The sequence below is a fragment of the Cololabis saira genome, chromosome 2 (assembly GCF_033807715.1).
Source record: "Cololabis saira isolate AMF1-May2022 chromosome 2, fColSai1.1, whole genome shotgun sequence".
NCBI classification, from domain to species: domain Eukaryota; kingdom Metazoa; phylum Chordata; class Actinopteri; order Beloniformes; family Belonidae; genus Cololabis; species Cololabis saira.
Window position 1 is genome coordinate 4,702,904 of NC_084588.1, and position 18,745 is coordinate 4,721,648.

General features: G+C 46.6%; 1 protein-coding gene across 2 annotated transcripts in view; it reads left to right on the forward strand.

Annotated features, from left to right (window-relative positions):
• Window positions 1-1,264: 1,264 nt before the first annotated feature.
• LOC133457322 (transient receptor potential cation channel subfamily M member 1-like) overlaps window positions 1,265-18,745 on the forward strand; it is a 69,823-nt gene continuing 52,342 nt past the window's right edge. For both annotated transcript variants that reach the window (XM_061736465.1, XM_061736476.1), the window contains exons 1-2: window positions 1,265-1,435; window positions 16,691-16,767. In XM_061736465.1, the coding sequence (XP_061592449.1) occupies window positions 1,349-1,435; window positions 16,691-16,767 (164 nt within the window). In that variant the 5' untranslated portion in view covers window positions 1,265-1,348. The remainder of the gene's footprint in view (window positions 1,436-16,690; window positions 16,768-18,745) is intronic.

Consider the following 18,745-nt stretch of genomic DNA (forward strand, 5'->3'; position numbering starts at 1 on the left):
ACTGATAAAGACAAACAGGAAACATCTCAACAACGTCAAATTTCGTATTGACTTCAAAACCCTGTTCCACACTTTCAAGGCCATCCACAACCTCACCCCCCCCCCTCATACCTCTCTGACCTCCTCCACATCAACACTCCCTCCCAGACTCTCAGCTCAGCCTCTTCCATCAGCCTCACTGTGTCCGTTGCCTGTCTGTTGACTCTGGGGTCCAGAGCCTTCAGCCGCTCTGCCCCCCGACATCAGGAACATTTACTCACTATCAATCTTCAAATCCCATCTAAAGACCCACCTGTTCAAACTGGCCTACCGTTTTTCCACGTTATAAGGCGAACCTAAAAGCCTTTAGTTTACTCAAAAAAAAACGGTAGTGTGCCTTGCATATGATCATTACGGTAATGTCTGTTACTGTAGTCAGGGGGGTTGTGGGTACTGTAGTTTGTGTCTCCGAAGTAACGGTGCTAACACCGTTAGGAATCGTCACAGACTTTCAAGACGACAGCGGCGACGCTGACTCACACCAGACGAGACGGAGCCGGGACCGTTGGATGTTGCACTCACCCAGCTGTTCCATTCAAACACAAAAGAAGATTTGGAGGGAATCGGGCATGGGGAATGAACTGGAAAAGTTCCCCTCCGTGTTTGTTTTGGGAGTTCAGAAAGCTGTTAATAAAGTTTGACTTACAGTACTTTTCTTCTTGTTTTTTTTTGCATTTGCTGTAGCATTTTGTAGCATTTCCTGTAGCGCAGCTCCATCAGGTAGATACGCAACTCAACCCCAGCCACTACAGTACGGCATCTTACCGTATATTCCGTGCGCCTTATAATGCTATTGCTGAGTTCTGATTTTATTGCAAGCATATTGTTGTCCTTTTTGCTCTTTTAATCGATGTTGTGCGCACTGTAAAGGTGACCTTGAGTGCCCTGAAAGGCGCCTTAAATAAATCAAATGTATTATTATTACTATTATTATTATTGTTATCCTCAACTGCTAAAACCCCCTTAAGCGTCTGTTTGTCCTGCAGCCAGGAGCTGGTGCTGTCACCTCTGAGATGGAGCGACATCAGCAGATTAATGTGACAACAGTGATCCTCACATGTACCTCCATCACTGGCTATTACATGTGCATCCATTAAAGAGCTCTGCCCCCACCAGCTGCACCACCACCACCTCTAATCCTGATTACAGCTGAGGGGGCCGAGGCTCTGTTCTCTCTCGCATTCGCAATAGATGCCTGAACCCGACACAAGGGCCTCTGAGGAGACAGAGGAGGCCAGGACCAAGGAAACAAGGACCAAGGAGACAGACAGAATGAGAGGATGAATGTGGAGGACGGTTGAACTTGTTCATGATGGATGCCAGGGGGATCAGGGGGACGAACGGATCGCAGAAACGCTCATCCCTCAGACGAGACACCACCTCTGGGTCACTGAAGGTAAGGACGACACCTGAGACTAACCCTAACCGGGACTAACCTGGACTAACCTGTGAGCCTAAAGTTAGATTCATCTAAAAATATGGAAAATGAACTAAACTACTATGGTGGAAGACACCAAATGTTTCAGCTGTAAACTCCAGCAAAGAAGTGTACGAGCCTTCTCCCCCGAACGCTTCCTGTAGAGCCTTTTTGAAGCCTCTCTTTGTTTGTACTGAGCACAGACGCGCTGGAGGTCGAGGGAACAAACCCACCATGTCAATCAAAGTTAGCTTTGGCTACCAGCTTATTTCTGCTGTAAAGTTGTTGTTTTTTTTAACAATAAGTTTATTGTTTATTGTTTTGTTTGATAGAACATACAGGGACAAGGACAGTAACATCCCGAACATCCCTCCTCCCCTCTCTTTGTGTTTGTGCTGTTGAGTGTGGCTCAACAGCACAAACAATCAAAGATAGATCTTAAAAAAAATGTCCAAGACATAAAATCAAATCATAATAATAACACTAATAGTGAATGTGTCACCGTAAGTTAATTTCTCCTGTGCCGAGCATGACGCCATCTCCCGTAACCACATTCCCTGTGTTTGGGCCGTCCATGCCGTTTCACCTCAATGCAACCGCTCTCCTAGCCTGAAGTAAGGACAGATCCATCAGGGGAGCTATTTTGCAGCCTGGTACATAGTGATCAGGATAAATACCTAACATACAGAGCCTTGCCTCAAGTGGAACCACCGTGTTAGTCATACGTGAAATCATGTCAGTTACATACATCCAAAATAACAGAATTTTGTGGCATTCCCACATGCAGTGCAGCAGAGTGCCAGCACAACCATTACATGTTATACAGCTATCAGGAATGTTGAGATTGTAGAATGTAGTTTTACAGGTGTCACATAAGTTCTGCAGAGCCACTTGTATTGTATTAGTTTTAGTGTCCAGTCCATCACAGGGCCACGTATAGAGACGAACAACCATGCACACTCACACTCATGGGCAATTTAGAATCATCAATTTATCTAGTAGGCATGTTGGACTGTGGGAGGAAGCCGGAGTAACCGCAGAGAACCCTCGCAAGCACGGGGAGAACATGTAAACTCCACACATAAAGAAATATGGGAGCATGATCAGATAATACTATTCTATCGTAAGCACAATCAGTCACGTGAGGTAGCAGACTCATAGAGATCGGAAAGTAATCAATACGTGATGAAGTTTTAGAAGTACTAGAGTAACATGAAAACTCCTTGTTAGGATGGAGTTTCCTCCAGACCTCCATTAGTTTAAGATGAATTATAGACTGAAGCAAGACCTTTCTGGCGTGTGAATGAGAAACATCAACACCTGTGGAGCTTCTTCTTCTTCAGTTGTTCCAAGTCACCACCAATTATATATAATATTGTCTGAGAGTAGAGGATATAGTAAGAAATAGATTTTGAAAAAAGGTGGGATTGTCCATATTGGGTCCATTAACATTTACAAGGGTAATTGGGGATGTCAATATTGTTCCTTGTAAAATAAAGTATCTGCCTGCCAGGTCAATTACTTCATGGCTGAGCTTGAAGGGAACCGATTTATGAACTAAAATAATAACCCCTCTGGCTTGAGAGTAAAATGGGGCCATCTTCTTTTACCTTTAGTCATATAAGTCAAATGTGATTCCTGCAGGAAAATAATTTGGGATTTAAGTAATCTAATACCTGCCTAATAATTCAATCCTCTGACATTCCAGGACCTGATCTTAATCTCTGAGTTACCCACCATTGAGCATAAAAATACCTATGCAGCAGGACATCACAAATGAAAACATATAAAATAAATAAATGAAAATAAAAAAACACCCACATGTATACAGTAAGGAAAAACACCCTGAGACCCCGTATGCATTTCCTCGACTGAAATACATCATTGTAACTCCTTAGGTAACTACAGACTTATTATTTGAAACATCTCCTCATAATGAGGAGCAGTGTGATGTAAGAGCCTTATAAGCCCATTCCTCTGAGGGCAACAGCAAACTATTAAATAGCCAGACCATTTGAACGTTTCTGAGAACATACGAGTTTCGCCTTTGGCAACGTATGTAGACTGTTATCAAATAAGGAGATAAGAAAGAATTAAGTAAAACAATAACAAAGGTAAAACAGCTTCTCTTTCTTATCAGTACATCATGAGGTTGTTTACCTCCGGCCACATGGGAGCAGCACGTGTGGAGACAGCCACGGATATTCAGTTCAGGCTACTCAGTGTTAGGCACGGATGTGGAGGCAGTATTTCCCTTTATGTTTTGGACAAACGTTTCTGCGTCGGGGGCCGACGTGAATGAGTGTTGCTGAGTGTCGTGTGCGATCACCAGGACGTCGGGTAGAACATGCCATTGGAGGCCCAGGGACTGTAGCTAACTGTAACTGACTGACTGTAGCCTTTTCACTGCATCAAAGAGTTTCTGAGTAGTCCAGGTAGAACCGGATGTTGTGTTTTTCAAACTGCACGTCTCCCATTCTTCGGGGTGTTTCCATAACTTTTTCTTTTTTTCTATAGTTGAGGAATCTCATAATTACCACTCTTGGTCTTGAATCCTGGCCAGCGATGAGTCGTCCCATCCTGTGCGCTCTCTCAATGATGGGAGGGGTGGGAAAGGTGCCAGCGCCGAGAGCTTTTGGTAGCCATCCTTCTAAAAAAGCACACATATCTTCAGCTTTCTCAGGGATGCCAACGATTCTTAAGTTGTTGCGCCAGCCTCTATTTTCCTGCTTTTCCGCTCTCATTTCCAGCGTGGCGCATTTCTCTTTCAGCTTTTTAATAGTGCTGTGCATGGCATGTAGATCGTCCTCAGCCTTCCCAATTCTGACTCAGTTTCTGTTATCCTGTTTGCTTGGCTTTGTAATTCATTCTTGAGTCCACTTATCCCGACCAGCACATCTTGGAATATCTCTGTGAAGTCCTTTTTCATGCAGGTATACTGTAGTTCCTCTGACGTCACGGCAGCCATCATCTCCCTGCTACTAGCTGGTGAATTCGGTGGTGTTGAACTTTACCACACTATTCTTCGGGATTTCCTAACCATTAGACTGGCCGGTGCTATATGATTTCAAGTCGTGTGAAGTTTAAGCTGTTTAGGGTCTCGTTAACAAGTGCGTCTCACCAGCACCACGCCGTAACCGGACGTTGTTTCTGCTGTAAAGTTGGACATTTTAATGTGAATGCAAATGGGATCCATACCCTAGTGGTCAGTAGAGGAATTATGATGTAAAGGTACAACCTGGGTAGGTCACCAGTCTTCACGGAGACAAACAACTACACATGCTCACACCCACTTTTATAGGCCATTTAGAATCACTGGTTGTCTCCAATAACAGGAATGATGGACACCTGTCAGTCATTCAGACGTCCCAGCGTGACAGCAGAGTTCAACTGTCTCGACTTGAAGCCCTGCTCATCATTGCAGCGGGTTTTATTGTCTTGTCCTGTATTTATTTTGGAGCGTATAAAGGATCCAGACAGACAGCGACGTCACCAGAAATATCAAATGGGGCTTTTCATAGCTACACATAAACTAGAATCAGAACCCTCATTTATCAGCAAGTAGCAGCACGGTAGTATTAAAGTCATCACAAAAAGCTTCTGTGGAAAAATGATCAGTGTTACAGCCAGAAGAGATCGTTGATGTTTCAGGAAATCCATCAGAGATTCTCTCCACCTCAGCAGAACCTGCAGCGGACGCCTCCACCGGACAACCGCACGTCTTTAACTCGTGCGTTTATGTAGGTTTATGTACGTCTGACTGTCAGACATCAGAACAGCTTTGTGGCACAAGCCCATCACTCATGTTTGTAGCTACAAACGATTGTATTATAAAACAGAACCAAGGATGTTCTGGATCAGACTGATGTCTCTCTTAAACACAGGTAGATCCATATGTTGGTCTCCTATTATAGAAAGAACATCTATAATGATCACTGAGATCATTGAAACTGACAAAAGCAACAATAAATAATAGTTCACTGAACACTCACTTCATGAAAATTAGTTAAACTTTCGTCCAACAGAACATTAAAGAAAACAAAAAACTACTGAAAGTCTCCAGGATAGATGAGTCGGTTCCTCCAGACTAAAACTAACTTTCCCATGGATACGAGTTAAACTCAAGTGTGCTGTCATGAACATCTCAGGTGTCTTCAGTCAGTCTGAGTACTTAAAGGGTTAAACGTTTGGTGTCCTGGTGTCCACCACACTGAACATGGACCTGAGACAGTAGAGGAGACAGTTGTTTGAGGAGACCAGGAAGAACCTTCTGGACCAGCATGGTGAAGGCTGGAAGACCATCTCCAAGCAGCAGGACGTTCCTGACTACAGTTGGACATTTCCTTCAGAAGTTCAGGCTCCACAGGACTAAAGAGAACCTTCCTGGACGTGGACACAAGAGGACAACTGATGACAACATGAAGAGATGGATAATACGGATGGAAAACTGTCGTGGAAAAAACCCCGTTTACACCTCTGTATCATGTGTTGCAATCTATAACAATCTTCAAACAAAAACTAAACCTAAATGCGATTATAATAGATTCAAAAGCCTCACGCTTAGTCTGAAACTCCCGAGCTGGAAATCAGAGAAGCCAGTCTTGTTAGTGGTAGTGTACCGGCCCCCTGCTGGTGCTTATCTAGAGTTTCTGTCTGAATTTTCAGATTTCCTATCTGGTTTGCTGATCAGTACAGATAAATTCATCATAGTGGGGGACTTCAACATTCATATGGATGTTGAAAGCAATAATCTTAAATTAGCTTTCAATTCTCTCCTAGAATCGACGGGTATCTCACAAAAAGTAAACAAACCGACTCCCTGTTTTAATCATACCCTCGATCTCGTCCTCACCTATGGTGTTGAACCCCCTTATGATCCAGGTCCTGGTCCAGGTTTCTTCCCTCCTAAAGGGGAGTTTTTCTTGCCACTGTTTGGTTTAAGGTTTTTCTCCCACTAACAGAGTTTTTACCTGCCATTGTTTATGTAATAATTGCTCGGGGGTTTATGTTCTGGTCTCTGGAGAGATCCTAGAGACAACATCTGTTGTAATAGAGGCGATATAAATAAAATGGAATTGAATTGAATTGAATTGTTGTAACCACCTGGGTGGCTATTTGGGCTGAACTGAGTGGATTAAGGTAACAGGAACAAAAACGTGGCAGATCAAGAGTTCAGTAGATTTAATACATCATTTGCATGCGAGCGGATCAAAATCAGGAGCCTCGATGCAGAAGTGACGCAGACAAATTGAATGCATAGTAATTTGAACACCATAAAAACGATTAGGACTAAACAATAAATGATTACCATGACAGGACATTGCAGCTGTGAGCGAGTATGTACAAGGGGTACCAGGCTAAGACTCACAGCTCCATCACACTTCCACACCAATCATGAATACATAAATGATATGTTTGATATACAGTAATGAGTAGTACAGCATAAAAACCACTTACTAGATCACAGAGAAAAGCTGCGGCTATAGTTGAAGTTCACAGAATGCCCACAAGACGCGAGCCACAAAGGACGTCAGAACCAGCACCGTTACCTCTGTGGCCACCAGAAGCCAACATCAAGCCCCACATATCAAGGGGCCAGTAAAAGACTTCATGACACCAACTACAGTTAGCCTCAGGTGAAACACCTCTGGGAAAAAAACAGCATCACTAACTACAAAATTAATGAAAATGAAGAAAATAATAATGAATAAAAAGTTCCTTAGAACAGGCGTCAGAGCAGACAGGCACCGCACACCAGCCAATATGTGGAAAGAAGTTGCAGCAAAACGATTATGAGAGCTCAAGTGCCATCATCTGAGTAGGACACAATACTTCAAATTGAACTTGAACTTGTATGTGAATTTATGGGCTGCCGTGCCAATTTCAGTACACTACTGTCATTAGTTGAAGTGGATGTGAGATGGTGATTGCAGAGAGATCTGGAGGCTCCGTGGTGTTGAACTCCTATAAATGCCTTGAATTTGTGTCTGAAATGTATTTGTTTTATTAGGCTATGTTTTTGTTGGACTTTGTTGTTGTGTAAAGTTAATCCAACCTGTTACAGTGCTGTGTTACAGCCTGGTTATGTCTCAGCCAATCAGAGGGCTGGTGGTTAGTATGTAGGGACCAGGCCCCTGGGTCTCGCACTCAGAAGGCACGCCGGTTTCCCCCAGTGTCCAGCCGCGGTACTGCAACAAAAAATCCCATGGGGCCCAAAAAGCTTTTTTCCCATAGACCGCAATAGTAAAAGAGAAGCCTCTAAAACTGTTCACAGGACACCTCCAGCTGTAATCACCGGCAATTACTAATCTTTGTATTCTATATTTTTAAGTCATGGACTTTATATCCGTCAAAAATGTTTTATAACGGCCAGAAAAGTCAAAGTCAAAAGGCGTGTCCGTGCCATGGATGTTGCCCCGGGGCATGATGGGAGGCCCCAGAGCATCATGGGAGGTGACTCAACTGCGCATGCTCTATGGGCCCCTTAACGCGGAAGTAAACCCGGAAGTCAGGAACTTTTTTCGGCGTATGCGCCAGTCGAGCAACTTCCATTGAAATGAACGGGGGCCATTTTCCGGTCTGGTATCCAGTTAATATAATACATCCATGGTAGGGACCCAGATGTGTGGTCATTGGTTACTGTTGCTTAGGACGTTGAAGTAAATGGTTAACGGCAAGTCACTCTCTCTATCTCGTTATTTTAAGAGAGTTAAGCTTAGAGTAACGTGACATGGTGTCAGAATAAAACTAAAAGCACCTTGAAAAGGGACGAGCCTCCACAAGTGAAGTGAAATGGGAGATGATGTTGGTGCTATTTAACTGGCTCCAGGCTGCAAAGGGCCCGGCCATATGCCCCGCCCCCGGGCATATGCCCCGCCCCCCTGCCTGGCTCTGATATGTTCTGCCTGAGGTAGACATGTTAGAGTCGTCCTGCCTGTAACTGTATTGTGGAACAACTGTTAGATAAACGTACTGTACCTGCATCTTCAAGCAAAGGTGTTGTTATTTAAAACCCACACCACACAAAAACAATACAGTTTTCAGACGTCTAGATAATCCAGTTTATTGTAAAAGTGTCATGGAAACCCTTTTTTGCATTTGCACGTCTGTGGCAGCGCTGGATTTCATACAGTCGGTCAGTGTAGAGTCATGAACACCAGCTGATTCTGACCTCATGAGTATGATGTAGTTGTGCTCTAACACGACTTAATCATTATAAGTGCAGTACACCAGGGCTTAATCTCTGAATGATCACCCGCTGCCTTTGTATTTTCTTGACTGTCTTGTCAGTAGCGGCAGTGGCAATCACAATCATTTGTCAAAGACTAAAGATGTTTTCATCCATTTTCTTCAACATTGAGATCTTCTTTTTCATTTCATTTTGAATAGAAGTCTGGCAGGATGCGGTACACGGGTACAGACGGAGAATGCTCCACAAGGGACACCTGGATTTTTTGGTTCCAGGTGATCCAGGATTTGAACCCATTTAAACTGAGGTTTCGGTTATGGTTAGACAGAACAACAGGCCCCACGCCCTCACATGGGGATGATGATGATGGAGCTGACGTGAAAAAGACAATGAAAGTGAGGCTTATGATCCGCTCGGACACTAATCCCCATCATCCTGAGTGCAGGACTTTTAGAGACACAACACACAACAACTCAGACGCTTCAGAGGAGCGTCCATTAAACACACAGGAAACAGATTTAAAAGGCACTTCGCTACAGTGGTCTGTAGAGGATTTACTGTAGAGAGAAAAGAAGCAGGATTCTGCGAGAAATTAGCCGGATCAATTCAGACGGGATGATGTTACAGCTGAATGTGGTTTCTAGTGATGACATGGCTGCTTCACGTGTTGCATTTAATCACATAATGTATAATTATCCCCCACCTGGCAAGAGATTCCTGCTCAGAAATCTATTTTAGAATGAGTTTATTTCAACAACTGCACATGTGAGATTTCACCAGAAGTATTAAATGAAGTACAAATATTACCAGAGCAGAGTAGATAAAAAAAACGGTAGAGCTAGTAGGACTTGATGTTTCAATCCCTGTGGTTATTCGACACCCTTGGTATCAGCAGTAGGAATAGAGTGAGAGGAAGGGCGGGTACTTAATCGGGGTCATCAGGAGGGCACCCTGACGATATGGCGTCCCAGCTACACCCCCCTTAGTTCCACGCCCTCCTACCTTGCTTTCACACCCCAGTTCTTGTCTTTTCTTTTAATCCAAAGCCAATTGCTGCTTTTTTTACGCTGCAATTGACAAGGACTGGATTGCCTGTTGGAGGGATCAACCCTTCACCCCCATTTTCTTCAGTAGGGCGATCATAGATGTAGCGACGAATCCCCTACATCCCACTTCTACAGGGAAAATCTTGGTAAAACCAGCCGTTCTGAGCAGCTTGGATTGCTAGCTACAAGTATTTGGTCTTTTTCCTCTCGTAGGCTTCCTCGACACCATCTTACTTACGTTGTGGAGTACTGTTAACTCCACAACGTAGTACAACAGCAGTAATATGACTAAAACAGCAGTAATATGACTAAAACAGCAATAATATGACTAAATCATCCACTTTTAGAGCTCATGGAAGTTTGGATTTATGTAGTTGGAGCCTGAACACTCAGCAATCACCACATTAACTGAACTAAGACTAGATTAAGTAGATTTTCATGGAAAAATATCATTATTTTACTTTGAAAAGGCTACAATTTTTCAACTGAAAAAGTTGCTATTATTGGCATTTTTTTATTTTAAATATATATCTTTTGAATATAAATGTCACTAAATGTGTTACCTCCTTTCAGAAAGAAGGATTTTTGGTTTTGTTTTGTTTTGTTCTTCAGGATGTTCTAGCGCCCCCATGTGGAAAAGTTGCTGAGCTGTGGGTGTTTGTAAAAGGACGTATCAGGAACGATGATGGATCTGGATGATTGACACCCCAAGGAATCCAGCCAATAGAATCCAGTAGAATGAACAAATAAATCAACAGGCGGTTTATAAATCTATGTCATTTCAAGGATTATCCAGTCTGAATGAAAGAAATTTATGTTTACCAATGTTCACTACATACACTCACCAGACACTTTATTAGGTACACCTTGCTAGTACCGGGTTGGATCCCCTTTTGCCTTCAGAACTGCCTTAATCCTTCGTGGCAGAGATTCAACAAGGTTCTGGAAACATTCCTCAGAGAGTTTGGTCCATATTGACATGACAGCATCACGCAGTTGCTGCAGATTTGTCGGCTTCTCATCCATGATGAGAATCTCCCGTTCCACCATATCCCAAACGTTCTCTATTGGACTGAGATCTGGTGACTATGGAGGTTGTTTGAGTAGTGAACTCATCCTCATGTTCTAGAAACCAGTCTGAGATGATTCTTCATGACATGTTATCCTGCTGGAAGTAGCATCAGAAGATGGTCCACTGTGGTCATAAAGGGAAGGACATGGTCAGCAACAATAAGTTTCTCCGATCTTCTGTTGTCCAGTTCTGGCGAGTCTGTGTGAATTGTAGCCTCAGGTTCCTCTTCTCAGCTGACAGGAGTGGCCCGGTGTGGTCTTCTGCTGCTGTAGCTCATCCACCTCAAGTTCCACGTGTTGTGCCTTCAGAGTTGCTCTTCTGCAAACCTCGGTTGTAACGAGTGTTTGAGTTTCTGTTGCCTTTCTATCAGCTCCCACCAGTCTCCAGTTCTCCTCTGACCTCTGGCATCAACAAGGGACCAACAGAACTGCCGCTCACTGGATATTTTCTCTTTTTCAGATCATTCTCTGTAAACCCTGGAGATGGTTGTGGGTGAAAGTCCCAGTAGATCAGCAGTTTCTTAAATACTCAGACCAGCCCGTATGGCACCAACAACCATGCCATGTTCAAAGTCACTTAAATCACCTTTCTTCCCCGTTCTGATGCTGGTTTGAACTGCAGCAGATCGTCTTCACCATGTCTACATGCCTAAATGCATTGAGCTGCTGTCATGTGATTGGCTGATTAAACATTTTTGTAAACGAGCTGTTGGGCAGGTGCACCTAATAAAGTGTTTGTGGTTTTGATCTTTGAGTAAGTTTGAGTCTTGTGAAGTTGTCTTGTTTTGTAAAGATTTATGTTTTAGTATTTAGTATTGTGCTCTTTGCTTTATTTCCCGTTTTTAAATTAAAATTCAACATCTAAAAATACTTTGTTCATCCCCATGAAAGATCGCCTGTAGTTGTCTGAAGGGTCTAAAGGTCTAAAGGATTTCCTGTAATGGTTTGAAGGATCTTCTGTAGAGGTCAGAAGGGTCTTCTGTAGAGCTCAGAAGGCTTTCCTGTAAAGTTCAGAATAATCTCCTGTAGAGGTCTAATGTATCTCTTGTAGTGGTCTGAAGGATCTCCTATATTGATTGAAGGATCTCCTGTAGTGGTATGAAGGTTCTTCTGTACAGGTCTGATGGATCTTCTGTAGAGTACTGTATGTTCTGAAGGATGTCCTGTAGTGGTCCAAAAGATCGCCTGTAGTTGTCTGAAGGGTTTCTTTAGAGGTCTAAGGTGTCTCGGTTAGGGGTTTGAAGGATATCCTGTTATGATTCGGTTTTGTCGAGGACCCAAACGCAGGAGAGCAGGAGCCAGGAGTTCACAACAAAAACGGGTTTATTTACAAAAAGGCAAAAACAAAGCGCTGCAGAGCAGGTTTAACAAAAAACCAGGATCATGGAGGAAAAAACTACGAGGAGACATGGAGGTGGAAACAGTACGGACCAACTGGGAACAAAGGAATGACAAGACCAGATACACACAGGGGATAACGAGACACGACGAGACACAGGTGCAAACACAATCAGGGCAAATGGGAAACAGGAGGGACAGAACTGAAACTCAAAAACTGGGGGGAAGTGTCAAACCCTGACAGTACCCCCCCCTCAAGGGACAGATCCTAGATGTCCCAACAGTCCCAACCCAGGGTGGGCGGAGGGGGCATGGAGGAGGGCCCAGGCCACACACGGCCAAAGTTCCGGGGGCCGTCCTCGGGACCGAGCAGACCAGCGAGAGCGTTCCGGGGGCCGTCCTCGAGGCCGGGCAGACCGGCGAGAGAGTTCTGGAGGACGCCGACGGGGCCGGGCCAACCGGAGAGTCATTTTGGGGGGCCAACCCCGGAACCAGACTCGGGCCCAGGCACACCGGCCAGAGGGCCGTTCTCGGGGCTGGGCAGATCCATCCAGGATCGCCTCAGGAAGAGGAACAGAGATGGGCGGGACCGCCTCAGGAACAGAGACTGGCGGCGGGACCGCGGCGGGACAGGGGAGCAGGACTCGGGCCCAGGCACACCGGCCAGAGGGCCGTTCTCGGGGCTGGGCAGATCCATCCAGGATCGCCTCAGGAAGAGGAACAGAGATGGGCGGGACCGCCTCAGGAACAGAGACTGGCGGCGGGACCGCCTCAGGAACAGGGGCAGACAGGATGCGGGGAGCCGGAACAGGGGCAGACAGGATGCGGGGAGCCGGAACAGGGGCAGACAGGATGCGGGGAGCAGGAACAGGGGCAGACAGGATGCGGGGAGCCAGAACAGGGGCAGACAGGATGCGGGGAGCCGGAACAGGGGCAGACAGGATGCAGGGAGCCGGAACAGGGGCAGACAGGATGCGGAGAGCCGGTGTCAGGGGGCAGAGGATCCTCGGAGCTGCCTGAGTGGAGACCCGGGTCCGTGGCGCTGGCTGCGGGGGTACCCGGGTCCGAGGCGCAGGCTGCAGGGGTACCTGGGTCCGAGGCGCTGGCTGCGGGGTTACCCGGGTCCTCGGAGCTGGCTGGGGGGCGACCCGGGTTCTCGGAGTTGACTGGGGGGGGACACGGGGGCCGTCCTCGAGGCCGGGCAGACCGGCGAGAGAGTTCTGGAGGACGCCGACGGGGCCGGGCCAACCGGAGAGTCATTTTGGGGGGCCAACCCCGGAACCAGACTCGGGCCCAGGCACACCGGCTAGAGGGCCGTTCTCGGGGCTGGGCAGATCCATCCAGGATCACCTCAGGAAGAGGAACAGAGATGGGCGGGACCGCCTCAGGAACAGAGACTGGCGGCGGGACCGCCTCAGGAACAGAGACTGGCGGCGGGACCGCCTCAGGAACAGGGGCAGACAGGCTGCGGGGAGCCGGAACAGGGGCAGACAGGATGCGGGGAGCCGGAACAGGGGCAGACAGGATGCGGGGACCCGGAACAGGGGCAGACAGGATGCGGGGAGCCAGAACAGGGGCAGACAGGATGCGGGGAGCCGGAACAGGGGCCGAAAGGATGCGGGGAGCCGGAACAGGGGCAGACAGGATGCGGGGAGCCGGAACAGGGGCAGACAGGATGCGGAGAGCCGGTGTCAGGGGGCAGAGGATCCTCGGAGCTGCCTGAGTGGAGACCCGGGTCCGTGGCGCTGGCTGCGGGGGTACCCGGGTCCGAGGCGCTGGCTGCGGGGGTACCTGGGTCCGAGGCGCTGGTTGCGGGGTTACCCGGGTCCTCGGAGCAGGCTGGGGGGCGACCCGGGTTCTCGGAGCTGACTGGGGGGGGACACGGGTCCTCGGAGCTGGCTGGGGGGGGACACGGGTCCTCGGAGCTGGCTGGGGGGGGTCCGGGACCATCACCGGAGCAGGGGCTGATGCGTCCGGGACCACCACTGGAACATGGGAAGGTGCGTCCGGGACCACCACTCGAACATGGGAAGGTGCGTCCGGGACCACCACTGGAACATGGGAAGGTGCGTCCGGGACCACCACTGGAACATGGGGAGGTGCATCCGGGACCACCACTGGAACATGGGGAGGTGCGTCCGGGACCACCACTGGAACATGGGAAGGTGCGTCCGGGACCACCACTGGAACATGGGAAGGTGCGTCCGGGACCACCACTGGATCATGGGAAGGTGCGTCCGGGACCACCACTGGAACATGGGAAGGTGCGTCCGGGACCACCACTGGAACATGGGGAGGTGCGTCCGGGACCACCACTGGAGCATGGGGAGGTGCGTCCGGGACCACCACTGGAACATGGGAAGGTGCGTCCGGGACCACCACTGGATCATGGGAAGGTGCGTCCGGGACCACCACTGGAACATGGGAAGGTGCGTCCGGGACCACCACTGGAACATGGGGAGGTGCGTCCGGGACCACCACTGGAACATGGGGAGGTGCGTCCGGGACCACCACTGGAACAGGGACGGGTGCAGGAGCTGGAGCTGGAAAAAGCTGGGGCTGGCGCTTACGCCGTCGTCGTTGCCTCCCCTGAGCCTGCAGGCCCTGGGCCCACCCAGAGCCTGGCATGTCCCCAAAAAGGGGTCCCAATACTCCTCCTCCTCTGCCCAGCGCATGTTCTCGGCCGATTCCCAGGGAGCAGGAACAGGCTGGGGCTGAGGCCGACGCCGTCGTCTACCCTGAGCCTGCAGGCTCCTGGGCCCACCCAGAGCCAGGCGTGTTCCCAAAAAGGGGTCCCCATACTCCCCCTCCTCGGCCCAGCGCATGTTCGCCAAAAACTCCAGCAGCGTGAGGCGCTCTCCCGCTGGGTCCATCTGGTCGGTCCGTTCTGTTATGATTCGGTTTTGTCGAGGACCCAAACGCAGGAGAGCAGGAGCCAGGAGTTCAAAACAAAAAAGGGTTTATTTACAAAAAGGCAAAAACAAAGCGCTGCAGAGCAGGTTTAACAAAGAACCAGGATCATGGAGGAAAAAACTACGAGGAGACATGGAGGTGGAAACAGTACGGACCGACCGGGAACAAAGGAATGACAAAACCAGATATACACAGGGGATAACGAGACACGACGAGACACAGGTGCAAACACAATCAGGGCAAATGGGAAACAGGAGGGACAGAACTGAAACTCAAAAACTGGGGGGAAGTGTCAAACCCTGACAAGAGGTCTTAAGGGTGTTGTGCCACAAAGGGGGTGCTGGTTCAGTTATTAAAGAGTTATTAATTATTCCTGTAGCGTTCTAAAGGTCTTTCCTGTAGTGATCTGAAAGATTTCCTGTAGTTGTCAGAAGGATCTCCTGTCGCAGTCCGAACGGTCTCCTGTGGCGGCCTGTTTTACAGCAAATCTGAAGAAGCTTCTGACTAAAGACATTCTTTTGCTGAGTCACTTTCTTGTTAGGATGATGTCCATGGTTATATTTTATGTGATTTCTACTTTTACTCCCTTTATTGGTATGTTTGCAGCTGATCATCCACTCCTGTCACTAGCCAGTGTTGTGAGTCTTTATTTGGTTATGATGCTGCTGCGTCTCTTCTGGTCTCTCTGCCCATCCATCAGTCCTTTGTTCTTTAGTTACAACTCACACAGTATCTTGGTATCTCATAAACCAGTTTAGACAAAATTCTGAAATGGCACACTTAAACAAGCCTTCAATTGTATGCTGCACCTAATTGGCGGATTTTTCAGAATCAAATTTTAGGGGTTAATATTTTTAAATATCAATTTACAATGCCCATGAAACTTTGTAGATATGTTCATAAATTTGATGAGTTTGGATTAGATTCAACTTTATTGTCATTACCCATGTACAGGTGCAATCAACAGTAAGTGTATGAGCAAAAATAGTGTGGTATACTCAAGGTGTGTACAGGTAGGATTTATGCCATATGCAATATTGGCACATATATCCAGATGAGTGAGCAAAATATACGCAGTGATAAAAGAGGCACTATGAAGATATTATACAGGTCGACTTGTGCGTTAACGTCAGTGAACTATAAACAGGAACAATAACATAATATTCAACAGAGGAAATAGGTAGAGGATAAGTTAGGTGATATATTACAGATTAAGTGAACATTTAACAGTGCATAAATAATAGCAGTAGCTCAATAATATTCCAAACTAGTGCAATATTCGGTACAGAGTACTGTGCATAGCGATTGTTTAGTCACTTCCACTGGACGTGCGCTGGGCAGTTTTCACAGTCTGCTGCTGACATTTGCATTGAATCATATATGGAACTAACTGGCCAGTAAAGGGTGCTATGATTAACAAATGTATTTTTTTTTTCATATTGGGAGTTAAAGGTGAAAAACTCTTATTTACTTTCAGTCCAGTTATTTTGTCAAATCAAATTTCTATAATCACATTTGTTGACCTGATAAATTCTCAATTATCGAATTCTTGGACATAGATAAAGAAGTTTAATTTGGCTGAAATCTGACCTGCTTCTCTCATAATCAAAGCTGAAGCCGTCGTAATTGTCCATTTGCAGAAGATACTGATGTTTCCTGTTTCTGTTTCCATTCCAGATTCAACGAGCATGGATCGAGAGGACGTTCCAGAAGAGGGAATGTATCCAGATCATTCCCAGCAAAGACCTCAGCAGGTAGAACACTCCCACTCAGATTATCGGTGGGAGGTTTTCTGATTGTTTCAAAATGATGGGGTTCATTTAAGGTCTTCTAACCACATGGTTGAGGTTAGAGCCGCTGGCTTTCCACTGAATTAACATTTGTTTCCTGGCTGGAATGAGACAGTATGACAAGAGCCTCAATTCAGTCACATGACAGCTCTTAGGTTTACAAATAAAAGTTGTCCCTCAGCTACTTTAATAGGATAACCCGACTCTTAAAACACCTTTGGTCCAGTTTAAAAGTGAAAAGATCTGAGATGTATTGATCTTATCTTGGTACTGAGACTGTTTCTTGGCAGTTGTGTTGTAAACAAGAGAATATTCATCCATCCATCCTTCCATCACCCACCAACCTCTCCATCCATCCATCCATCCATCCATCCATCATCCACCAACCTATCCATCCATCCATCCATCCATCAACCAACCTCTCCATCCATCCACCTATCTACCCACCTATCTATCCATCCATCATCCACCCACCTATCCTTCCATCCCTCCATCTATCCATCCATCCCCTATCTACCCAGCTATCCATCCCTCCATCCATCCATCATCCACCCACCTATCCATTCATCCATCTATCCATCCATCCATTATCTACCCATCTATCCATCCAGCCATCAAAAATCAAGAAGTATGCTCTTAATTAAAGACAGTAATATACATTCATAAAAACTTCACCATGGGGGGCATACAGGAGGCAGCCAAATCAGATGAACCACCTCACCTGGCTTTTCTGGATGCCAGTTGGGGTGGTAGGTTCATGGCTAGTGAGGCACTGACTTCATCACAATCAGATTTATAAACAGGAACCCTACAGAATAGCTTATTGTCCTGTAATAAACGAATGGCTGCACTTGACTTGTTAACTATAGGTTGTAGCTTGCTGTCACTTATTCTGCACCAGAGGAGTCACAGGAAGAGTCACTGGGATCACGACTACCCCTTACCATGAGGCAGGAGAACTGCAAGCATCACTTAGAGCCTCTCCGCAGCCGTTTTATGATTGCTCAACACACAAAAAAACACTGTAGATGATATACATTAGCTAAACTAAATTTAGTTAATATGTTAAAAGTGTTTGAACATTTTAATGGCAACATACAGAGAGGCTGTCACGATAGGTTTGTTGAGGACCGAAACGCAGGAGAGCAGGAGGCAGGAGTTCACAAAGCAGGATTTATTCAGCAAAACCAAAAGCGCTGCTGAGCAGGATCAAAAACTTGACATGCCACATGGAGGGAGGAAACAGTACAGACCAGCAGGGAGCAGGGGAAAGACAAGACCAGATATACACAGGGGATAACGAGACACAGGTGCAGACAATCAGGGCAGATGGGAAACAGGAGGGACAGAACTGAAACTCAAACTGGGGGAAATGTCAAACCCTGACAGAGACAGCAATACAGTCTCACTGCAGAGCATGCCAGCACAGTTAGCATGCCAGCACAGTTAGCTGAGTCATTGCACAATCCATGGTGAGGCTCATATGGCTGCAGCCTCACCACACGTCTCTTCAGTATTTGAACAGTAAACGTGAAAATGCAGCGATTTTGAAGAAAGAATTCATCCAAAACTGGTGAAGTTAGGTGGAAAATAACTTTATAATGTAAATCACTGGATAAATATAACCATTTAATGATTTTTTCATTTTTCATTTTTTCTTTCTCTGATGACGCACATCCTCTCCTGCCTCCCCTGACCACACATCAGTGCCAGTTGACCAACTGAGCCATGACTTTAGCCCACCAGTCTTTAGTTTGACCTATGAGGTCTTGAATGTTCTCGGTGGAGCACGGTTAAGTCCCAATAGTTTAAATGCCTTTATAATCCTTTCCAGTTGTATGTGCAGCAACACTTGCTTCTCCTCTAAAACTATGCCTGGTGTCCTTCTCTTTTGGCACTGTGTGCCCACACAAGTTTTTCCCTTTTATCTTCATTTGTGTTG